The sequence below is a fragment of the Microplitis demolitor genome, chromosome 2, assembly GCF_026212275.2.
Source record: "Microplitis demolitor isolate Queensland-Clemson2020A chromosome 2, iyMicDemo2.1a, whole genome shotgun sequence".
NCBI lineage: Eukaryota > Metazoa > Arthropoda > Insecta > Hymenoptera > Braconidae > Microplitis > Microplitis demolitor.
The window spans coordinates 20,574,288-20,600,774 of record NC_068546.1 but is presented as its reverse complement, the minus strand read 5'-3'; the positions used below and the strand labels follow the sequence as shown (position 1 = coordinate 20,600,774).

Below are 26,487 nucleotides of genomic sequence, written 5' to 3'. Positions count from 1 at the left end.
GAGTCTTTGGCCTGAACATGAAATTTTAAAACTTTTTAGTTACATAAATAATTACAACAATTTAAAGTATAAATAGATATATAATATATATTATATGAGATTTAAAATCTAATATTGATTGAAAAGTTTAGTGATAGAAATTATGAACGTGTGATTAAACAAACTAAAGATAGCTCCAAGTCATGTGAATTGACAAAAGTACATACGTACGAATGAATAGATAAAGAGAACGTTATATATCTATGTAGATATAAATATATGTAAGGTAAGTGGAGAAAGGGTGAATATAGAGGGTGGCAAAAGATCCAAGGTGCTTTCGATTTGCAACAAATCATTCAAGCATTTACGCCCGGCTGCCCGCCCAGTTGAATTAAACTTTCGTAGAACTCGCGAGTTAAGTGATGGAAGGAGTTGCTTGTGAATCCACAAGAGGGTAAAGGTATGCGTATTCTCATCTAACCTAACCTTTTCCATATATATACATATACACACACATACATTTCGTAAACTAAAAGTTACTATTCCAATAATAGTCTCATTCGAAATGTAACATTCCCAAATTATATAAGATTATAATGTAACGTGGGATTTTGTGTGACGTGGGTTATAAACACGTGATAAGAATTATTTTACTGCTAACAGAAATAACGAAAAAGATATATATACATATATATATATACATATGTGTGTAGATATAAAGGAGGTCTTAAAGCATGATATCGTTAATGTCGACTTATAGTTGTGGTCAGTTGCAAGTCCAGATACTATTTCCCACGTGTGTAAGATGATCATTCCTTACGAGCTTTCGAGAATAGTGTAAATTATATTTAAGGTCTATTCGTATTGTTAGACCCTTGTTCAACAGACTAAACTATTTATTGCTTTGGATAAATAGAATTAAAATACCAATAGATGTCTCTGATATTTATTTAAGTAAAAATGTCTTTTTTTTTTTTTACTTAAGGGAGGGTAAGGCAAGAAGACCCTTACAAAAATTTGATTTTGAGGGGCCGTTATACCCCATAAAAATTTGTTTTTTGAGTTTTGGCAAAATGTCCATTAATTTAGTCGAGATAAGACAGAAGTAAATTGATTCGATGATTGAAAGCCACAAAATTTTGTGGAAAAAAAAATAAAATCTCTTAAATGGTTTAACCGAAAATAAAATATAAAAAATGAAAGTAGCTGTTAAGTGAAAGAAAAAAAAAGTGTTGCACCGCCATTTTGCCACTCACCTCATAAAGGTCCTTAATAAAAATCCCAATCTAAACAAGCTTAATTTACGCCTGCCACATAATTACCAGCCCCCAAGGGTCTGGGGTTTCGGTGGTGGTAGAAACCGTTGGAGCCGCGGTAGGAATATAAGGCAAGCCACTTCTGACGCAGTCTGAAAGCGAAAGAGGTAAAAGAGGCGGAAGAGGCTGTAGAAAACACGGTGGATGCTAAAGTGAAGCAGACGAACCCAGAGATACTACTGTTGAATAAAGACAGTTCGTCGCAGAGTACAAGGGGTGAGGGAACTAAAGAGTGTAACTGAGACGGAAAGTGTGCTCTGAAAAATCTAAGAGGCGTAAAGCATTAAAAGGGTTATATAACATTCATTAGGAGCAGGTCAGCCTTTGTGAAATTTCCCTTGGAAGCTATATACCCTCACTTGCTCCCTCTTTCTTCAGGTTATTCATTATTTCTCTCTCTTTTCAGTTATCGCTGTCTCCTGGGCGTACAATCATAGTCATAGTCATAGTCAAGGCTGTAGCTATAGTCAGCTTATATGTGTGAGTGTGTGTATGTGTGCTACGGAAACTAGTGTAGGGATGAGGCAGACGAGCTGATGAAGATGTCGCACACGCCAGGGACTCCGGCCAGATTACTCGGTCCGCAGCCTCGGGACCCTGGTCAGGGCACATGCTAATTGCTTTATTTGACATCAAGAAATAATGTACTCGGCTACTGCTGACCATCCTATTCTCATTCTCATACTACACTCTTACTTCATCTACTCCCACTTACTCGTACCTCATCTTCATTTTAGTTACTCTATTTCATGGTCTCTTTGAAACTTGTCATCTATGCATATTTCATTTTAATTATTGATGGGTCACAATATTAAGACTTGCCCGGCTGCCCAATTTAAAAACACGGAAAAATTAAAAAAAAAATTTTAGTATTTTTAGTTCCAGTGGGGTCTTGTGAACATGGTTCAATACATGTTTCAAAAATTTTATTTTTCTCTAGTGTATTTTGAAACTTGGCAGCCGATAATTGTAAATTTTTTTCTTACCTTACTCTTCAATGTTTCTATGAAATCTGTTTCAAATTTTTGACAAGAGAAAATTCTGTTCAATTTGACTGAGATTTAATTTTTGTAAACTTTGCAAAAATTTAAATTTTCATTGGAAAAAAATTTTTGTGATTTAAACTGGAGTTTTTTTTTATCAGAAATTATTTCGTATTATAGCAGACCTCAAAAATATTTTTCGATTAATAAATTTAGTCAAAAAATAAAATACTAAAATATTTAAAAAATTCAATGGCTTAAAGTATGACCTCCAAGCACTTCCTCCCTATTTATCTATATTTTTTCATACTTATATTTATTTAAGCGAACGGTAAAAGCTCAATATCTTAATATTTTTTTTTGGGTACGGTATAAAATTTACAAAACGCCGGTTAATTTAGAGGGTGCGGGTAATTGGTGCAATTCGGTTGCGTACTCTCGTCTACATAGACATAAAGACGTGAAGAGTCTTAGGCTCAGGTGTCGAGGTAAAATGTAATAGGTCGCATCATCCCTGCGTGTTTGCCATTCCCTCGTCAACGACCACCTATACCCCAGTCCAAGTCCCAGTAAGTGTCTCTACTTGGCCCCCTGATCGATGTATAATACCTCAGTCTTCTGAGGGTACTTCCCTCCCACCCTGACATCGATCCAGTAAGTACATTTTTTTTTTCCACTCATGTCCCCTAACACCGAAAAAACTTTCTAGCTCTAGTAATTTTTTTTTCTGCTCACTACTTGTTTAATTTTTCATGGGTAAGTTTGGATCGAGACCAAGGGGATGATCCGTAATTTTTTGTTGATTCACATTGCACATATATATTTTTTTTATCTTCATTAAATTTTATTATCATAAATCGTAAGAGCAAAGTGTACTTAATATTGTTTGAAGAATTATAACGGAAATTAAGAGTATGGAAATTAAAATTTCCGGTTTATAATTGTAAGGGTTGGTTGAGTGTCTGTATGTATATTAAGCTACAAAACCCTTTTTACTCTTGTCCGTCATTTAAACTCAAGGGTCCAAGCTCTTTTACACTCCATACCCCCTTAGGTACAGGGTATTACACCTCTCGTAACAGGAAAACCATTTTAAATATTTACTTTTAAATTAATATACAAATATTAACTTACAGTCATTATCACTTTGTCTTTTTTTTTTTTTTAATATTTATCCATAGTAATTTTTTACACTTAAAAAAATTTTGGAGTGAACGCAGATTAAATCCAGAGTGAATTTGGAGTAAACATGGACCGGATGAAGTTAGAAGACAATTAATGATTTTTTCTTCAACAAAAGGTTGCAAAAAAAAAAAATCAAAAATATGCACATATAGAAAATTAAAAAAACTACAAGTGCAATTTTTCAAAATATTTTTTTTTGAAATTTATCATTTTGAATAAATTCCAAAACTTAGTCGGTTAACTTCAGCATCATTGAAGTCATCAGACAATTAATAATTAAAAAATTTTTTTTTCAACATATCAATTGAAAAAAAAAAAAAAATCTAAAAATATGCACATGTAGGAAATTAAAAAAGCTATTGGTGCTATTTTTTGAATTATTTTTTTTTGTACTATATTGTGTTTAAAAAAATTCCAAAAATTATTAGACATTGGCTAACTTCAATATCGTAGTATGCTTTGATATTAAAACTCCGGTTTGGAATAATTGCTAATTTGAATTCACGTGCACTTTGTAATCACTGTTGAAAAAACAAATTTCTATTTTCGCTGCATTTATGATTTTTTGAAAACTCCGGAACTCCGAATGACGGATTTGATTCGGATCAAAATTCATGATCGTTCCAAATTTACTCGTAATTTTTCAAAAATCTAGCAATTGTATTGGTCCTCATGGTCAATTTTTCAGAAAATTTCGCCATAGCTTATAATTTGTCAGTAGGTTCCAAAAATACCTTGTTAAAAAATTTATATATAATATAACCATCCTTGTCACCACGATAACACCTACAATTCTTATCGGATTCTAATGAAATTTTCTCCACTTATTCTATGGGTAATTATCCTGATCGTGATAAAAAATGGGCTAAATCAATTGATTTCTTTAGAAGTTATCGTTGTTTGAAAATTTCCAAATTTTTCAAAAAAATAATTTTCTCACTACTAAACCCTATATAACTTAAAACCTAAAATTAATTAACAGTTTCTGTGAAAAGTTTCTTAAAGTCTACTTAATAAGCTTCAACTTTTACCTTTTAACTCAACGTTTCGAGTATTTCTTCCAATAATTCTATAGTCTTCGAAATTTTACCAAAATCCAAAAAATTACCAAGTTTCGTTTTAATGACATAATTTTGCTTTTATGAGAACTCAAAATTTGTAGAACGTCTTCAGAAAATTTATTTTTCATTCTATCTGTCAGATGGCATTTTTTTACAGTGTATGAGTTATTTAATTTTGATAAATTTTATGTAAGAGATAAGACCCGCATAATATTTAAATGGTTGAATTGTTTAGTTAACCTTTAACGTTAATTATCTTGAGTAAAGAGCATCAGGGATGTGATGCTCATGGATCCGTAAGTAGCATCAAAGAACTCGTATACTATTTAGTAATATCTTTCCACTTAGTTTAACATACTAACTAAAAATATCATCACTAAATTTCACTATAGAGAAAATTTAATTTTGTAATTAAAAATTATTTCCACGAGTGAAAAATTTCCCTAAAGAATTTTTTTTTAATTTTCTGAAAATTTTTATCATAGACAAAATTTTCCAACGAAATTTCGATTAAAAATAGTACAGCCAGATTTTAATTCATGGAAATTTTATCATTACTATACACGACTAAAATAACTTTAACAGGAAATGAAAATTTTCCGACAATAATTTTCTATTTCTATTTCTATTTCTGTTTCATTGAGTATCAATATCAAGGAATCAGAAATTTAAAATTGGGGTGGAATATTTGAGCCAATATTCCGGACAAATATCTAAATACGATTCGAAAATAGAATTCTCGAAACGATAGAATAATATCCATAAATTCAACACCGTGAAAATAGAAATAAAAAGAAAGTACGAGTACGAGTATAAAAGTTTCCAGACAATATTTGGCTCATTGACTTCCTCATATATGTACATATTTTAAGAAACATCCCTATGGCCCATGTCCGAGATCTAATGCCAGTAATCTTTTTATCAGTAATCGTAATTATATTCAATTGCCAATTGCCATTAATCATTTTCGCTCATTAATTTCCATTTATGTCTTCATATCTTCCTCCTTCTATTACCAGAAATTCAAAAGTTCTATCTTCCGATCTATCTATCGTCAAATAAATAAATAAATAAATAATTTAATGATTAATTTCCAAAATTAAACCTCAAAATATCAAATGCCAATACAAAGTATCAATTGTCATCATTAAATCCAAAACATAATAAACAATCGAAATTCAATACAGCAAATAATGAGATTATTGTATAATGTATTTTCCTCTTCCGTACCTTAACCCTCGGCTATTTTGACATTAAAATCATCGGATTAGGATATAGGTCTGCTGTCATGTTACGCTTCAACCAACGGGTTGTATTATATATCCACATATATATGTATGTGTGTAGAAAAGAGCATACAGCGAAAATGTATCGCAGAGTTTGCAATTTGCGGTTAAGGGTATGGCGAATTATTTGAAATTGGTGTTTTACAGGTTCCATGAGAGATCATTGAAGGCTGGGGGCTGGATACTGGCAACTTTAAATTTAGTAGTTTGAGGGTTTTCGGTAAAATAATGGAGTGAGAGACAGTGGATAGAAGGATGGTTCGAGCTCTATTATGGTAATTATATGATAAATACAACAAGGCCTCTGGCGCTGTCTTCTCTCGTCTAGTGGTATAGTCCCTTCCATCAGTGGCAGCCAGGAATCTCTCACTGAATTTAACGTCGCGTCTTTTATACCCCTCTTTATTCTCCTGCTCCTATTTATACCTTTTCATCCTTTCTACCTCAAGCTCTTGAAGGTTCCCTAATTCTCTGGTTCTCTGGTTCTCTCCTTGGCGGTTTGCTTTAAAATACGCCGCCTCTTGACGGAATGCAATTAATCTTTCTCTTGTCTCGTATCTCGCTCTCGCTTCCTTTAATTCTCTGTCACACTTACTCTGTTACACAGCTACTATTTTCCTGCAGGATATCTTTTACGCATCTCTTTCTTGTGTAGGCACAGGATCCGAGATCTTGTGTGAGCTACTATAAGATCTGGGTAAAGAAGAAGATGTGTTACCAACTTAATGAAGTACGACTTCTGATGCGAGCCAAAAAGGGAGATTCTAAAAGACGAAACCTGGAAAATCCCGACTAAATACCCGGCTTCATTACTCTTGCGTTTTATCCTTTCTTGTAGTAAATACTTTAATTTATTAACTGAAAAAAAAAATTATGGTTTTTGTTTAAAGCTGAACCAGAGTCCAATAGGACATTTAGGAAATAAAATTAATTTTTTTTTTTTTTTAATTTTTTACTTACCCGGGGTAAAACAGTCAGCTCATAAACAGGAAAAATTTTTCTTGGCTCTAGAAAATTTTTTCTCGGCCCCAGAAAATTTTCTTTTCAAAATTTTTGGTGCAAAAAATTTTTAAGGGAAGTCAAAATTTTTTTGAAGCGAGTGAAATTTTTGGCGCCAAAAAATCCTTTTTTTGTGCAGTAATAAAATTTTTATTTTTCTATTTAAATTTAAATTTATTTACTTACTGTAGAATGAAAACGGGGCAAAATGGTGACTCCAATTTTGATCGACAAATTAAATTTTTTTTGTTGACATTTTTTATTGAAATTTTTAAATATTTCTAGATTGATTGACATAAAATTTTTGAATTAAATATTTAATTTATTTATTTAATTGAAATAAAATGAATTTAAATTGAAGAAAATGAAGTTTTACTGGCTGATAAATTAACGATTGACTTGTACATGAGGGTAGTAATATATATTATTGATGTAAAGATACAGAAGCTAATTCACTGATTCAGCTCTCACGCAGAATCATTATAAATAGTCATAATTACAACAGTCGAGCGAGCGGCTAATTTAATTACGCTGATTAACGTTGTACGTTGCACCTTCTCGAGTGGATCCAGCCAGCAGTAGTAGGAAAGCACCAGAAGCAAGGATAGTACAGGAAAATCGAGAGTATTGTACTCTCATGTACACTGTGGAGGATGGAGTAAGAGACGTAAGAGGAGTAGCAAGAAGAGGAGACTGGCTACGAGTTACGAGATATTCCTGGTTTCGAGATACAACATACAACACAGAACACATTCAATTTATATATATATATATATATATATATATGTACATGTATAGTAGTATCCCTGGCTAGGATCCCAGTACCAGTACCAGGACACTCTTCTTCTCTTTCATATCCTTCAGTTACTCTCGTCCTCTCACACCCTCTATATCATGGTATTATGCTTATGCATAGACAAGTTATAGCCAAGCTAATATGATTATCTCTTCGACGATGAGTTACACTCAGTCTATCTAAATATTAACCCAAACTTTATTTTCTTTTATATTACTTAGCAAACTTATTTTATAATTATTAATATTATTACTCCATTTTAGTAAATATTTTACAAATTTATAAGAGAGAGTGGGACAAAATGAGACTACTTTATGAACAAAATTGTTTCATAATAATGTTTATCTATAGTCTAGAAAAAATTTTAGAAGAAATGGTGAGCCGAAATAGTACGAGCATTTCGAAACTTTGGCAAAAAAATTTATTGTACTTATTTAAGTTATTTTATTACACATTGGCGAAAAATCTGACTCGATACTTTGAACCTAAATGAGCATTGAAAATCTACATTAGACTTTTCAAGACATGATTGTAAAAGCTTGAAATGGACCAACTTAGACTTACAAAGGCATGAATCAGACCTACAAAGACATACATCGCGAAACGAACGAGCTCAGAATTTTTTAAACCGACTCTCTGTTGGTCCCAGGCTGCTTCTAGGTCCTATTTCACTCCCAGGTGTCATTAATGTCCTGATAAAATCGCTGGATCACTTGCAGTAATTTTTTACTAGTCATAGGATTTTTTAAAATTGGCCCTCTGTTAGTCCCAGGCTGCCTGTGGGACCCAACCCACCCTTGGGTGTCATTATCCCACTGGAGAGATGACTGGATCACTTGCATCAATTCTCCAGTAGTCCGCAAATTTAACAATTTAACCTTTTCGTAGTATTCCTTGCAAGTCCTCTCTTCTGTTAAGTCTAGTTACGTTCGTTTAATGATTTATGTCCATGTAGGTCTAATTCAAGCCTTCGTAAGTCTAAGTAGGTCCATTTCAAGCTTTTACAATTGTGTCCTAAAAAGTCTAATCTAGGTTTCCAATGCTCATTTAGGGTAAAAGTATGCCTTAGATTTCGTCTCGGGTTAGTATATTAGCAATTAACCTCAATATGAGAGAAAATGAATTGTTGATTGACATAAATATCGATTTCGTCTATATATTTTTCATATTTAATATCCAATTAAATTTTTTTGTTAAAAAATAGTATAATTTTGTCCCACTCTCCCTCATAAAAATACCCTAGCCAATCACCGACAAGTGCTGAGTAGTATTCCTTAAAAAATTTTTCTCTTTATTTTCTAAGCCCAGATTTTTATCCTAATTAAAAATTAAAAAAGTTTCATAATTTATCGCTCAATAATTAATTTATAATTAATCAGTGTCGAAAAAATAATTATTCAGTGAAAAAAAAAAACTAAAAAAAAGTTTGTATTTTGTCAAGTTAGATTAATACTGATTAAATAAACGTCAAAAGACATTACATAAAGGAAAAAAGATTGAAGTAAAAAAGCCAACAAATAAAAAAGACTTGACGTTGAAGATTACCCCCCGGTATTGGATAAACTCATTACCCGTAGGTAATTCCATCGATGCTACTGAGGGTTAGTATCAAGGGTATTGGCCTCGAGATTCACGTCTGTCCAGGTTTCTGAGTCAAAAGCTCGCGTCGATGAGGTACGAAAGCTCGTCGAGGGCTAAATTCATCAGCCCCACTCTTGAGAGCTTTGCTGCGGAATACTGAAGGTAGAAAAGGGCCAGCATTTAATACCAAATCGTTGAATATTCCTCGAATGGTCCTTGATATTGAATTGACTCCTCGCCTAATTGTAACCTCTACCTCATCGTTAACCCTCTTCTCAACTATCCCTCGCCCTCTTGCTCGTTCTCCTCATCCTCATCCCCATCCTTATCCTCCAGCATCCAAGTCCTCAAAATTTCCCGTACCCTTTCAAAACGACATCTGCATAATTCTTACATCAATCGATTTAACATTTCACCCCTTCCATTCATGTCTCCTCTATTTACATTTAATTACATCAATCTCTTTCGTCTTACGCCTGTAAATTATATTTTTAAAATTATTTTTATTAAAACTCAACCTCAAAAAAACTCACTCACTTTATAGTCAGAAATTTAATTTCGGGTGACCGCGTTAAGGGTTTTTTTTTTTTTAAAAAATTAACTCCTGCGGTAGTAAACCAATTCACGAAGCTCTTCATGTTCTCTCGGGCATATTAGCCAAAGGGATAATACCGCAAAGTCAACGGTCAGTTTATACCTTTTTTTTATTATTATTATTTCAATTTGTGTCGCTGAGTAATTAAAATAAAAAAAAAAAAATTAAAACTGGATGGATAACTTTTTAAGAAACTTCGAGGCCAATTAACTGGTTCAAGTTGCCATTAAATGTAATCAAGTACCGAGTAAGTTATTTTTTTTTATTATTTTTTTACGATAATTCAAAATTTAGTTGGTATAGGAAAAGGGGGTAGAATGAGCACCGAGGTAAAATGGACTGCAGAACTGTTTTAAGAATTCAAATTTCATGAGGCAAATTTTTTTTTTTTTTAACGAAATTTACACAGAGGCAACATGGACATGGTGGGGTAATTTAGGCCATTTTAAATTTCTTTAAAAAAAATTTTTAATTTAAAATTGAATTTTAAAATGAAATTTGTAGTGAAACTATTGATTTTAGAAAAAAATGTTTCGAATAAAAGTTGTAGGAAATTTAATTTACTACAAAATTAGTCATTATACTTTTTAACGTATCTCTGATAGTTTTGGAGTTATAGAGAAAATAAACAAAGAATTAATTTAAGAAAAATGTTGAAACTAATTTTCATACTTTTAATTGTCATTACGTCGAAACGATAAAACGTACGTAAAAATACTATGAGACCTTTTTTGTAGAGAATTTGATTGGCTACAAATTTGTCTTCTTACATTTTTATGATATCTTTATTATTTTAGCCAGAATTTTGATTTTTAGACAACAAACCATGTATGTAAATTTGAAAGCTTAAAAAAAAAAGTTTTTTAAAAAATTAAACTGACAGACTGAAGCAAGTGAGGGCACTAGTCATTATAAAGGCAAAAAAAGTAGGTTAATTTAATGATTAATTACAAATATTGAATAATGGATTAATGTAGAGTAAAAAAGGACAAGGGCAAAGTAAAGTTTTAAATTGAAAATTAAGTGACTAAAGAATAAGTTGTCGACGAAGCAATTTTAAAGCGATGACACAGGATCAAGAAGGTTTTAGGGATGGAGAGCAAGTTATCTTCAAATCGGAATGTATAATGGACGGGACGATTTCGGATTACTAATAAGTCTAGAGAGCCATTTCTCACAAGAATATTTAACTAGTCAATACGTATAAGAGACATGTAGTTTCCTATTTGACAGCTTACTTTATACTTAATAATTCATAATTATGATTAAATTATTCATTAATCATTACTGCAAGTCTCTCTGAAATCACTCAGTGCCAAAAAAAATTTCCTATTTACTTTGCTTGCAGACTTTTTATTTTTAAATTCCGGAACTTGACGGAAGAAGATGGAAAAAAAAAATTTTGAATAATTTCGCAGTTGGGGTTAGTTGACTATTACTTTTATTGTCACGTAAATTTAATTCGGAAAATGATTTCTGTTTATTAATGAACACAAATGGAGAGGCAGAAGTCCGTTCTCCTTTGACTTCAACATAATAATAATGATAATAATAATAACAGTGATAATAACAATACTTAGTTGTTATTAGATGACTTGACTTCACGAGAACAATATGAAATTCTATTAATAGATGAAGCAACATTTATTTCATCGAGCGGCTGAGCGTGTCAAAGAGCTTGTGACGCAATGAATCGCAAAAATAAATAAAGGAATAGCAACATTGGACAAAAAAAGAATGAAATAAAAAAAGAAATATATAATGTAGCAGAAATACGATAGAATAAATAGCACGAGTATGAAGAGACAAGAGACAAGAGACAAGAGAGTCATGGGAAGCACGAGATAGCGAGCACAGTAGCAAGACACCCTCTCTGGATGCGGGGGTGGATTTTGCCGTGAGGCAAACGACGACAAGAGACAAACAACAAAATGGAACGATCTAGTTGCCAGGGGCTATAATGCATCCACGTCGTGCGCCAGCCACGTCCTTCATTCCCCACGATGTCAATTGTATGAGGATAAAAAAATGCGCAACTCGATTCCCGACAGATCAAAACTACTGTCCAGCATACTCGTCGTTTGATATTCAACGTTTTAAACCTCACTGAGTATTGAAAAGAATTTTTTACGCGTTTTTTTTTTTATTTTTTTTTTTTTTTTATTACGCAGACGGCTCAATTGAGCGAGCCCGAAATTCTAATACGTGGGCTGTGTGCCCACGAGAGAGAAAAAGAGAGAAAAGGGTGGACAGGTAAGTCAACAGGTGGTCAGTACGGCAGATTGTGGCTGGACGCCCACAAACCCCGTGGCTATCCATCTATCAAGGGCTTTGTACCCCTGTTTGGGGTTTACTTTATAGCTCGTTGATACCGGATATTCTGGATATCCACTTGTTTTTTCGTTAAAGTATCTGACTCCTTTATTTTTATTATTTTATCACTTTTTTAGTTTATTCTCCGAGCTGTGCTTAGGGTTGATAGAGAAAAAGCCCAAAATCCGAGTGGCTTTTTTTCAAATCAATCTGATTTTAAATTACTTTTAGAACTCCCTTTTTGAAAAAAATACAGTTTTTTTTTTTTTCAATACAGTTTTTAAAAATTTTCGAGATCATTTTCGAGTGAGGGTCAAAATTTGGTAAATTTCTTAAGTGATTTGAAAATCATGGCCTATTGGACCTCAGAATCAGCTTTTTCCGGTTTTCAATAAAATAATTCAGATATTAAATATTTCAGGAAAATTTTTTTACTGAAAATTTGCTGAGACAGTTAGAAATTTTGTGTTAAAAGCATTCTCAGATAGTGCCCCCCACTTTTTTTTTAAATTCAGTGACTTCAGTTGTAATTAATTTGAAGATAGTTAAAGCATTAATGGAAAAAAGGACAATGAAGTTACAATTTCGCCGAGACATATATTTTTAGAAAAATTATTTAAACTTGACATCAATTAGAAGATGAACGAAATTTAGAAAATAAATTTCAGTAAAATGATGTCAATTTTATGGTTCGAATTTCCAAAGTTTTTAGACTAAAATTTATATTCTAAATTTCGTTTAACTCCTAATTGATGACAACTTTAAGTAAGTTTTTAAAAATTCTATAACTCGGCGAAATTATCCTTTTTTCAATTAATGCTTTCATTATTTAAAATTAATTAATAAAATTTGAATACACATGACAGTTCAAAGGCATTGAATATTTGTAAAAAGTGGGGGTGCACTGTCTGAAACTGGCCTTTAATTCAACATAAATCATGTGTTGTAGTCTACACAAATATTAGTGTTAGTTTAACACATTGCATGTGATCTTTAACACAAATTTTATGTTAAATAATCGAACACAAAATCTGTTATTTTGACAGAAAATTTGTGTAAATTTAACAGACTTGTGTTAAAATTAACTAGAAAATACAAGGACGTAATCTAATCTACTCAAGTATACTGATCTAACCTTAGTACAACTGACGTCAATTTCCCAAACAATTAGTTCGATTTTCAGTGATTTTTATAAAAAACAAATCTATGAATTATCCTCCGTAAAATTAGAATAAAAAAATCATTGAACCTGACCATAAAAATATTAAAGTTATCTATGACTATATTTAATTGTAAATCAATTATAATCCAAGTTTCCTTGCAGACAATGCTGCTACAATCCTTAGCTTGGTTATAGTAATGAAGAAATGCGCGGGTGTTTAGCTAAACAACCCTAATTTTGTGTTAATTTTCGAATAACACAAGAAATTTGTTACATTAGATTTTCTCATCATTTTACATAAAAAAATCTGTTAAAGTAAAATTACACAAACGGTTTGTGTTAAATTAACAGACTTCTGTGTTTAAAATCAACACAAAAAACAACCAAATAATTTTTTAACACAAATACACAAAATTTCTAACTGGGTATTCTCAGGAGACAAAACAAGATGATTTAAAAAAGAGCGACTTTTAAACTAGAATTTTTTTGTATTAAAAGAAGAAGGTGATGATTTTTGACGATTCGAATCACATTTGACTAAACTGGCATTAAAATTCGAGTTTCAATGCAGATAATATGAAAAAAAAAATTGACCAATTGATTTATTTTTATTTACTAACTAAATTTGAAAGGCGCCTCGTGGTTTGATCCCTGGAGATTCGATTTAAATAGACATCCATTAAAATTCACAACAGCAATTCCATTAAATAAATTTTCTGAGAAACAATAGATTAATTAAAATTTCTCCTGAGGTATTTTTCACTTCCATAATTTTATTTTCTTTGATAAAAGCTCATGGGGTTGGTCATGCGTGTACTGAGAAGATGGAATTTTTGTTAAGAGTGTCAGAGAGTGGTAAAATAAGAGAAAAAAGAACAAAAAATAAAGGAAATGGTTAAATTTTTACTCTCATTCGATTAAGATTTTCAAGAATAAAAGGAGCTCGGGGTGGCAGTGGCAGGTTTCTCATCGTGCTAGCACACGGAAGACTCCGAGATGGGCGTCGGGGTGGCAGAGATCCGGATTTAAGGCGTCGTCCGTGAAAGCCCTCTAGAGGCGGTTGAGCTTGGGGTAGTTTAAGAGAAAGAGAAAATGGCTGGGGGTAGAAAAAGGAGAAATGAAGGGCTCGGGTATGAGGACAGAGTAAGAGGAGGTAAAATAGGGTGAGTTAGCTCTGGTACTCTCCCAACATAGACGTGTTAGAGTGTAAGTGCTAAGATCTCTGAGTGCATTAACATGCCTCCAAGGCAACTTGAATACAACCCTTCTTACAACTCAAGTTCCCCCAAAAACCCCCGATCCAACCTTTCCTTAAGACTCTTTCTCTTACCAGCTGGGCGTCCACGATTCCTACTTAATTATATTAAAAATCTTTTCTACAATTCTTATAAAAAAATAAAAAACTAATTCATTTTCATCCCCCTACTTAGAATATCTTCAACAATTTATGAATATTTTAACATAAATATTTTAAATATTTACCGTAAGTATGGTCTTTCTAATGTAAAATAACAGATTAAATGCTAGATCCAAGAAATTATAGACATGGGGCGAATAAAGTCTTGTAGAGGAAAGAATCTGTGGTAACTGGGCTTACATTATTTAGAGGAATCAAAAGAAATAGCAGTCAGAGAAGTATAAGGGCGAGGTAACAACGTCGCATGCTAATCACTCGACCCAGATTGAATAATGAATCAGTATTCTTTCCCTGCTGTTCATTCCCCGGCTGCACTGACTACGTGACAGGTTTTTTATTACCCCATAGTAGTCTTACAAGGTGTCTGGGGCTTTAGTTTTAACCATAAAATCGCTAAATACAATTTAAAAACCCTCCACCAAAACCTAGATCTCGAGTACATCGTTTGTGATTTTTAACAGAGCGTTTTAAAATCCAAACTACGATTTAGGACCTAACGCGCGGGGATGAAAGACTCGGAAGCCACGGAATTAAGTAAAGTCTCTTGTGGGCTAACGCACCAGTTTTACTCGGGATTCAGGCTTAGAACCAGGGAAAAGGATTCTTATTATTGCTCTTAAGGGATTACGCCCTATAGTTTGCGGGACGCTCTTGACTGTAATAACAGGGCTCTCATCCTTCTCATTCCCATCATCTCTACCCAGCAGCTAGCTCTCACCCCAGCCACACCGTCACTCCTAGTGTCTAAACTCAATTCTTGAATTAACGCGATCTACGATTCACTCCAACAAATGTAACCCAGTCTGATTCCTACCGAAGCTAAACATCGAATCGGATCTCTTTCCTTTTTAAATTTAATCGTAAAAATTAGCTAACCCTCTTGTAGTTTTGTTGAGGATTTTCCCAGAAAACAAGACATTTATAAACACCCACGAGATTAGATTTGTAAGATAATGGTACCAGGGTTAGACATCCCCTTTTAACCACAGCCACTGTAGTACAGTGTACGTTGAACCAGAGACACTTCTACCGTCTTAATCCGAAATATGACCTAGCAAGGCAAGTTACTATTACCCGCGAATACACCCTACTATCACGCATCCTCACAAACGTACAGCACACTGCGTTAAAGACGTTAATATAATCTAGGAGTTCTCTGAAAGCGTTAAGCAAAACGTTAATCCAGGAGCTCTAACTAGCTTGAAGCTCCAGTCAGAAATCACTGAATCAGAGTGATCAAAATTATCCGAGTGTAATTTCCTATCGTACGATCGGATAATAATTCAATGTAACGCCCTCAGACGAGAGCAATTAAGAGGGCAACGAGTAGGAGGACATTAACTGGGAGTAACTCGAGTTAATTTACGCAAGTTAGCTCCGTTACGAACAAAATATTTGATATATGTGGTGGAAAATACTGAAGGTAATCTGTCACGGTATCGACATCTAGCCCTCTTTTTCCTTCGGCTCGCTATACTGGGATCAGATCGCTGCAGCCCCTCAAGGTTTTCGGTGGCTACCAACCAGGACCGAGGGTGTAGGAAACCTATTTCAGAATCCGGGTGAATGGTCGGGGAATCAGTAGGTAGTAGAGAGAAGTCAATCCGCTTTGCCACCCGCTTACTGCAGAGTCCGAGACTCTGGGAATATAAACCGGAGTTCTCTTTGCTCTGAAAGGGGAGGCTTTAAAACCAGCTCACCCCGAATTTTCATCCTCAAACACCCTCTCTGCTGAAGCACGGCTGATTAAACGCGCAACTACGTAACCTAACGCAAATATACTGTGTGCCCAGTCTCAACTTTCACGAATTAAACTCATCCTCGTATTTTAATCTACCCGATGAACCTTCGATTTTACCTTTACTTTCTTGCTCTTTGAATCATGAGACCGGATCGGTCACTTTACGGTAATATTTATCGAACCTTTAGCTCTATAGACTTACCCTGACTTTATTCCGAGCTTTAAAATCATCCTCTTCTTTATAACCCACCCCCTTCACTACTTCTACTGGTACACGATACTCATCTGATAGCAGATCCCTCGAATTGGACGACGTCGTCACGTCGCGAGTTAGGTGCCCGCGTTCTTCTTTGATCCCAACTACCTCTCGAGTTTACTCGACTCGAATTATTTGCCCTCTTAATTACATTTCGATCCGGGATTTCTCTATCCATCTGTCCAATAAATAGGAACCTTGGATTTTATTTAACGAGTCAAATTGTAAAGCCAAAGAAACATTTTTTTATTATATTTACTTTTTGCTTCTTTTTTTAATTATTAACGTCGAGGCACGTTATTTTTAATTAGTCAAAAATTCAATACCGCTTTCTCAAATAGTTTTTTATGAATTAATTTTTTTTTTACGCGATAAAAAAAAAATTAAATCGCCCAGGTTGTCCCACAAAGTCGAGGGCCACTCGGTGGGTGCGCACCTTTAATCAAGGAAAAAATGTAATATAAGCTGTAGTGCTCAGGGTGAGTGAGTTTTATAATAATGATAATAATAATAATAATAATAATAATAATAATAATAATAATAATAATAATAATAATGATAATGAAAAAATAAAACCGAGGAGCGACGAGGATAAAGAAAAGTCAGAGCTCGCTGGCTTTCGGGGAGTCATCGCGACTCGGGGGTTGGTGCCGTGCTAGTCAAAAAGGAGAGAGAATGAGGAGATGGAGATGGAGATGGAAATGGAAAAATAGAGAAGGGGTGACTTGAAACCGTGGCCACAGAGGGAAAGGAACAAAGGAAGTTATCGCCCTGGAATTTTTATGCCGACGAGACCCGAGGAATGCAAATCACGTGGGTTATTTTTTTTTTTTTTTTTCAGTGTTTTCCTTCGCTTTTTACTTCTGTCTCATTTTTTTCTATCCAATCATCCCTTTCCAATGAAAATATTTAAAAAATTTATTATTATCATTATTTTTTTTTTTGAAAATAAATTATTTGTGGACAAATCAATAAATTTATGCGATAAAGGTTAGAGGTGAAAAAAAAAATAGTCGCGTGCTCGAGCCTAACCCGAGTTCGGGGTGGAATAAATCGAATGGGTTATAAATCGAGGGTGAAGTGATAACTCACGCAGTGATTCGCGTGGAGAGTAAACCGAACCCAGAGCTCGAGCCTGACTCTAGTTGCTCTTGTGAGGACAGGTAGGGTTCTACCTGTTGCACACGATTCCGTTAAACGCGAGGGGGAGCGGAAGCGATAAAAATTCCAAATCGGGGTGAGTCGGAGGGCGAATCAATCGGTTGGATTGAGTGGAGGAAATAAAATAAAAAAAGCACGTACTTTTTAGATAAAAAAAATCTAGTGAGGTCTTCAGTTTTTCTGATGAAAATATTTTTTATGTCCAGGTGGATGAACGAGGCAGATCACCCGGTACGTCAATGCGACCTACGCCTGTCGCAATCACCTCACCGTCCAGTCCTGAAGAGCCTGTTACACTGTAAGTCCATTTTTTAAATCTATTCAGGTTTGAAAAGTTACTAAAAATAGACATTTCAAATAACAAAAACTCAGAGATGAATTTTGATAGACCTTGGGTACACTAGTAGAAATAAAGTGACGAAAGTCCCCATCGATCTCATGGGTGCTAAAAAAAATATTCAAGGTCAAAATCCAATTTTTATGAATGAGATTGAAGTTAGTCGACGTCTTATAACTTTTTGATTTTTTAAAAAACTATAAATCATAAGAAAAAAAAATTTTCAAAAAATTGCACCTATAGTTTTTTCAATTTTCTACATGTGCATTTTTTTACTTTTTTTTTTTTTGTAATTGATTTGTTAAAAAAAATTTTTGAAAATTCTTAATTGTTGTTGACTTCAGAATCATATTTTATTATGATTTCTTTTTTCAACAATTTAATTTAAAAAAAAAAAAAAAAAATTTGCACATGTAGAAAATTTAAAAAACTACAGGTGCAATTTTTTAAAATATTTTTTTTTTCGAAATTTATCATTTTTAAAAAAATCCAAAAATTATTAAACCTCGGCTACCTTCAGTATCATAAAATTTTCGGTTTTTTAAATTTTTTTCGAAAACTTTATCACAAATATAACCCAGACAAAAATTGTAAATCATCAAATTCTCAACGAAAATATTCCTTATACTTTTTTCTAATAATCAAAAATTTTCTTACACTCTGTTAACTTAAGTAGTGGCTCCCAACAAATCTCATATGTTAGGCGCGTTGAAAAAGCCACTCAGACAAATTAGTCAACTTCCTCCGTCTTGAAAACCCACTGGTTAAAATATCCATTATTGTTCTTACACTCGTGGATTATTTATGCGCGCATATTATTTTTTTTTACCAGACTACCAAGAATGGAAACAATATGTCAAGTGTACGCTCGGGGTGACTAAGGGTAGTTTCTTGTTGGTCCCGCCTGGTAGGTGTAATATCTGGCAACATAACTGTTGACTCGAGTATAATGATTTAAAAGGAACCCCAGGTTTAATTTATCAGATTGATGTAAAAAAAGCCGGATAAATTTCATTGATTTTACACCCTTACACCAACTTAGATTTAGGTATTTCTGCAGAATCACTGAATCAAGGGGATTGTAAAAAGGGCAAAAGTCTATATACATATATACATTTATATATATAATATATAATATATATAAGTAACAGCCGTCTGTTAGTAGGCTACGAAAAAATGCCTCCAGGGTGAGCAGTGATTTAGAGAAATTAAAAGTTTAATTCATGTTGGTTGGGGATTCGCGAGGGTTTGTCCGTCGTAACCTTCCTCTGAGGCCCCCATTGAGAACATCCAGCACTGAGAGTTTAAATAAAAACCAAGTTTTTTAAACCGCGGTACACTAACATCCAAGTCCATCTACAACTTTTCGGGCCAAACAATCCGTCCTCACTCAAGGGGGTACCAGTTACTTTTATATATTTCTTTTTACTTAATATATCTTACATCTTACTTGTCATTTTTATTTTTTTTTACCCTAACTCTAATAAACCATCGAGAAATGAAAGCCCAGTCATCTCTCATATGATCTACTGCTTTGATAAATCATTTTTGATGACAAACATGACTTTTTTTTTTTTACTAAAAATATTTGAAACTTGGTTTATTGTTTTACTGTTATAATATATCACTATTTTTTAAGTTTTGAGACTCGGTGACCTGATTAGTGAGGGGATGAATTAAAATAAAATCGATTGGAGGGGGGGGGAGGGTTGAATGAAATTTAGATAATGGGAGTAGAGATGTATCTACTTGTGAACCCGGTCATTGGTGCATTAAAAAATGATCAAGCTGTCAGAGTTTGAGAAGGAAAGAGAGAAGGAGGAATAGAAGGAGAGTTTAAATGATAATTTATGATTTGGTGATAAATTTAAAGAAATGTTGTGAGATTGTTATAGCATCGGATACCCAGTATAAGTTGGTTCTTAAATCTCTCGGGCATTGCTTTTAGTGTGCGTATAGTATACAACCCACCAATAAATTCCCATCATCAGGTATACGCCTTTTAGATATAAATCATTTTAGAGTAAGTGAATCTGAATTGAATTAAATGAGTAAATATTACTGTTGGATAATGAAAAAAAAAAAAAATTTTATATTTATTGCTATTAAATTATGACTTTATTTATTTACTTTTTTGAATTATCAATTTTTCGCGGCAATTCTTAGAGGGAATTATTGGAAGACTTGAAAAATTTCATTTACGTTATATTTTTTTAAAAATTCAAATTGCATATAATCAAAACCACAAAAAATATCAAAAATAAAATATTTTTATTTCTGATAAATTGAAAATAAAGGGGAAAATGTGATACCCAAAAATTTTACGAAAGAGATTTGCACAGAAATTATTTTTGAAAATTATAATTTTATTAGAAAAATTAAAAAAAATTGACTATTAAGAATTATTAATTATTTATACGGAAAAGTGGGGCAAAATGGGTATTTGAGGAAATAATATTTTGCGGACAAAATGTCGCACCCCATCGAAAATTTGAGTGAGAATATAGCAGACATCAGATGAATTGAAAATTATTAATAAATAGTGTAAATAATTAATAAAATGTAATTTTAAAAAATTGCGCATTTTTTAAATTTTCAAATTAATAAGTGCATTTTTTATAAATATTTTTTTTTTAATTATTTTATCTTCATTTATTATTTTAAATTTGTCTGATATCTGCTACAAACTCATCTAAGAGAGATGAAAAAAAAATTGATTGAATTAAATTTTAACCAAAAAAAATTCAAAATAATGTTCAATTGTATTTACGAAAAAATATCGATACTGCCATTCTAATATGCCCTATCCCACATTTGGGAAATTTTTCAGGAGACGATAAAAACGTTTCACGGTCGGCCAAGAAAAATTATTTGTAATATGTTTACATTGATATAACCTACAAATTTATTTTCATGTTTTCATAAAATACAGGCACATATAGTGAATAAATAATTTTGAATTATATGCTGTAAGAAGAGTCAAAAATTCTGCATCATTACCTTTTTACTCATGTCGTTAATTGCTTCCTTAAAATTAACTTAAAATCAAAAATGTTAAGCGTGACTAAACCTATACGAATGTGGGATACGACATATTAGAATGCGCGAAAGTCTGCGTGTGGGATTCGACATATTAGAATATTTATTTAAAAATTCTAAATAAACAATTTGACCTCTAAAATTTTTACATAAGCTGCACATTGTTACAATGATTACATTTTTCGAAAAAAGTTAAAATGTCAAATTTAGTGTCCTCTATATCAGTAGATAAAAATTTGAAAATAAAAAAAAATTAATTTAAAAAATGTTTAAATTTATTTAAAAAAATTTAAAAATAAAATTTAATGTTACAATGACTCACTTTTGTCACACGACCTTTTCATGAATTTATTGTAATCGTAGTAAGGGAGTGCATGTGGGGCTGGCAAGCCAGCTTTCGAGCCGAGTATAAATGCATAAATACATGAGCGCAAGCCGAATTTCTCGAGGGATGAGACACGAACAAGCTTGCGCTTCGCACATATTCATCTCATCCTTAACCTTTTTTGCTTTCTTTTCTTCATACTTTCCACCCAACGATACGCAATATCGCAACAACGAAAACACGGCTTTTCGAGGCATTATTCCACCCCCTCTAAATTTCCACTTCTCAGCTTTTCGCAAAAAGAGTTTCCATTATGCTTTTGAATTCTTACTTTTTTCAGTATTGCAATATTTTTTTACATACTTGTAAGGGCGGTTTACCGACAAGGTACTAGACGCTCGGGAATTTGGACAGTCTATACTGTAACCTACGTACCAACTGGCCGCAACAATTTAGGCGACAATTAACCTTCCAAGTATCCAAAATATTTCAAGAAACATCCTGAGCATATTAATTTTCAAGGAAATATTCTAAAAAAATTTTCTACCCCCAATTAAATAATTAAATAAATTATTAAACATAATCGTCTGCACATTTTTAAATGCTTTAGTCCAAATCAATGCTAATTATCATTAAATATTACATCTTTTTTTTAATATACGCGAAGTGAGGTCACTGATCAATTTATTACAGCTCATTAACATCTACTGAATATCTAATTAAACGTTAAGTAAAATACCTCATTATTATTTTAAATATCTAAAAAAAATTTCAACCATCAAAAGTCAATAAATTATTCAATTTACAAGAATAATTTATTTTACCTACTTTCTGTTATTTTTTTAATTTATAATTTCATTTATTGTTTTATTTAAATGTCTAGAGAAAAAAAATTCAAACATTAAAAGTGAATAATTTTTTTAATTTTCGAAAAATTTTCTCAGTACAAATGAGATCAAGCGAAAAATCGATTTCATTTTTTTTTTAATGGCATACTGTAATTTTTGAACAATGAACGAATTTGGCTTTTTGAGGAGGCGTTTAAAACGACTCATTAATTCCAACAATTTTTTGGAAATTTAGCATAACTCAAAAATCCAATTTTTTCAAAAATATTTTTTTTCGGAAAACTTGTAATGTACTCTATGGATTGATTCCAAAATCTAATCAGTTCTAAAACTTTAAAAGCCGCGTCAATTCTCAAAATCGGTTTATTTGTCAAAAAAATCGTTGTCAAAAGAATTTTGAAAAAGTGTTTTTTTTTTAATAAAATCCAAATAGTTGAACTAATTGATGACAATTTTTTTCAACGTTAGTAATTAAAAAACTGCGCCGTCACCTTAAATTTCAAAATCGGTGCATTATTTCCAAAAATATTGCTTATAAAAAATAAAAAAACAATGACTTCATTTTTTTTTTTTTTTTTTTTTTTGTTATTGTTTATCACTTGAATTTTCCCAATGGAAGGTGCGGAATTATTATTCTTGAGTTTGAAGAGCCCAAGAGCTCAAAAATAGCGGGAAGTTTCATAATCCTGAAGTTAGCAGACAATAAAAAATTTTCAGATTATTTTTTTATGCAAATCAAATACAAAAAAAAAATATCTAAAAATATGCACATGTAGGAAACTAAAAAAACTCAAAGTGCAATTTTTTAAAAAGTTTTTTTTTTTTGTAATTTATTGTTTTTGAAAAAATCTAAAAATTGTTAGACATTGGCTAACCAGTGTCACAAAGTTTTGGGCTGGTCTGCATGGCCAGGCGGTTTTCAGATTTTTTTTCTTAGTTTATATCTGAAGCTTGAAAAAAAAAAATAATAATTAATACTCTAATAGATAGTAGTCATATAAACAATAAAAATATGACGTAGAGTTAGTTTTTATAGAGAGCTTATAAATATTACTGCAGCATCAGCTTAAAGCGTAGTCGGTATGTTGGCTGTATAGCATTGTCTTGTTACTCTTATACACAAATATACAGTAAGGATTGTTACCATCACAAGCACATTTATGTCTTTCCGTTACTTGCGATCTGGTTCTCTAGCTCGACGTAGTCCTCGTTTAATTCCGAAAACCAGAGCTAATAAAAGCCCACAATTACCTCCGGTTTGGACCATTTGTCTTGACAGGCGCGTCGTCTCATGCCCGATATAATTCACCCTGGCAACAACACATTGTTGCCTAATGAGGTGTAAAACATTCCGAGATATCTTGCTACTCCTGTCTACTGGGAATCCCTATTCTGTCTGGCTCCATCTACAGTCAGCGTCTCGAAACATTCCTCAGCTCTTTTCCCCACTCACTCACTTACTCACTCACCCTTTCACTGTTTCGCAGCTCAAATAAAATTAAATATTTATTTCCGCTATTAAATAAATAAATAAACAATAATGTTTATTTATTTTTATTTTCTCAGTGTCTTAGAAAGTTGTTTCAGTGATTTGCGAGGATAAAATCCACCATCGACAGGCTACGCACGTGTTACGCCTTCAGGACCCGACCAAATCCGTGTTACACCTTACAAACAAGGGAAATGTGTTGCTAGTGTACTGAAACCTTAAGAAAAAAAATATAAAAAAAAGGACGTTATGATATATTTGTAATCACGTTACACGTTACGTGACCTTCTGTCCCAACTGTTTCACGTAACAAACTAGCTTTTTTTTATTTTCATTCCCCGAACGATAAATATATTTTTATCGACATCACGATAATTTATGAAATTTTTTAATGGTAAATTAATTTTTTTAACCAATACAATTTTATGATCGAATTTTCACATTAAATAATAAAAAATGATATTTTATGTCAAAGGTGATTAAAATTTAAAAATCGTGTTTTAACCTCAATAAGCCAAAGGTCACCTCCCTAGTAGAAACTTTTATAGTTTTTTTATAGACAGACCCAGGGTAAAATGAGACAGGTCAGTTTAAAATTTTAGGTAACAAATTTTTTTTACCCAGGCCCATTTTACCTCAATCAGTATTTTTTAGTTTTTAAAAATATAATTAAGGTAACTCTGGAAAAAAAATTTTCTAGACTGACCAACTTACCCCACTCTTTTCTAAAAACTGTTACTACTGTTAAAAGAGCGGTGTTAAAAATGGACTCAATTTAACACCACGGTGTTAAAATAAAATAACACCAGTGTGGACGGTGTAAATTGGTGTAAAAAAAATTTCACGTACAGAAATTAAAAAAAAAAAATTTAGAGGAAAGGAGGCAAAATGGGTCGCCAAACGTTTGGGACCCACTTTGCCCCTCCCCTTTCCTATTCTATATAAAAATTTAATGAATATTTATCCGAAGGAAATGTAAATTTTCGTATGTAGTGGAAAATTTTTTTAACACCGCGGTAAAGAATACTTACACCTTCGACGGTGTTATTTTAACACCGAAAATTTTAACACCTACACCGCTTGGACTTACCCCAGTTTTTTTACAGGGTAAGCTTTGTTAAAAAAAAAAAATTTAGTTTATTACGAACCCATTTTATAATTTACTACCATTTTTTCTTGTCCTTTCCCTCGACGCCTACGGTTACGGTAGTTTCCATAGTAAGAACTAAAACATCCTACACATACACAAACAAATATATGTGTATATAAATATATACACCGAGTTATCTTACTCTTTTGCTGTAGGGTTGCTTCGGGTCTCTCTCCTAAATCATACTAGATTTGTTTGTGCAGATGCTGCGTGCGGTAGCGTCCTAGATAGCGTATAAGTACGATAACGTAATTAATAGATAAAAAAAAAAAAAACAAATATTTTCTCAGCAGAAATATATCAAAAGTAATAAATAAAATTATAAAAAAAGTTAAAATGAAAGGCGATCGATTAGGCCGTTTCATATTAAATTCTCGTCCTTTAAAATTTCATTTAATCTTCAGCCTCACGTACTCATCTTTAGCTCCGAGCAACCCTTTCTAGTCCACCCTCAACTCTGTATAAATTCCCACTGTCCACCGAAATTCCTTATCTAAATTATTAATTCATAAAAATAATTTTTTGCTCCAAGCACTGGCTATTAATCACACTCGTAAAATATTATCATTTTATTTATATTTATATTTATTGATATAAAAAAGAGAGAAAATTTTTTAGGAAAATAATACACGCAGTAGATTTTCTTCTCTCTATGTTGGTTTTGCTTTACTTGGTTTCCTATAAATCAGTGGAAATTTGTTATGCCCGGCACGCAGATGGTTTTGTTATATGAAAATATGTGCCGCATAGGGATGGCGTAAGTATCCCTCGGTAAAACACATCCCTTATACCTTCTCTTCATCCCACTTCATTCTCTCTTTCTCTCTTTTTCAGTACATACCTACACATATATATTATGTACATTTAAAACATACTAGAAGCTTTTCTCATTTTAATTTTCTGAAAAACCCGACCCCCTCTTCAATCTTTTCCCAAACTGCTCTCCGTAGGCGTCATGCTGCCGTTAACACTCTCTTTAATTACTATCTAAAACCAACTTTCATATTTACTATTCCATATAAGAAAAACCGGCCGCGATTCGACCCTTTAATTTCGCTAAAAAAAAAAAAAACAATTTTTCGGAGAAAATTTTAATTTAACATTTTTAAGGAACCGAGCGCTTGGCCGAGTGTTCTAAGGTGTGTCTCTAGATCCCCGGGTCGAAAAGTTTGATGGGTCGCCTGTAGATCAAAGTCATATTTTTTCTTCAAAATATTTTGCCTTCTCTTGTTTTCATTCAGACCAAAATTATACTTTTTCTGTCAAATATTTATTTTGTAGTCTGTTTTAGATAAAAAACAGCTTAGAATTTTCATAAAAATTCAAAAATAGATCAACTAGTTCAAATACAGATCAAATGTAGTCCAGTTACACTAAAACCAGATCTAATTTTTCGACCCAGGTCGTTCGGACTTCAATCAAATATGAATTTTTCACAATAGTGTAGTCTGTTTGCCCTGAAGTTGCC

At 32.6% G+C, this 26,487-nt stretch overlaps 1 protein-coding gene across 2 annotated transcripts in view; it reads left to right on the top strand.

The window, feature by feature from the left end:
• Positions 1 to 26,487, top strand: part of LOC103577658 (uncharacterized) — a 58,369-nt gene that overhangs the window by 3,647 nt on the left and 28,235 nt on the right. For both annotated transcript variants that reach the window (XM_008558401.1, XM_008558400.1), the window contains exon 2: positions 18,038 to 18,129. In XM_008558401.1, the coding sequence (XP_008556623.1) occupies positions 18,038 to 18,129 (92 nt within the window). The remainder of the gene's footprint in view (positions 1 to 18,037; positions 18,130 to 26,487) is intronic.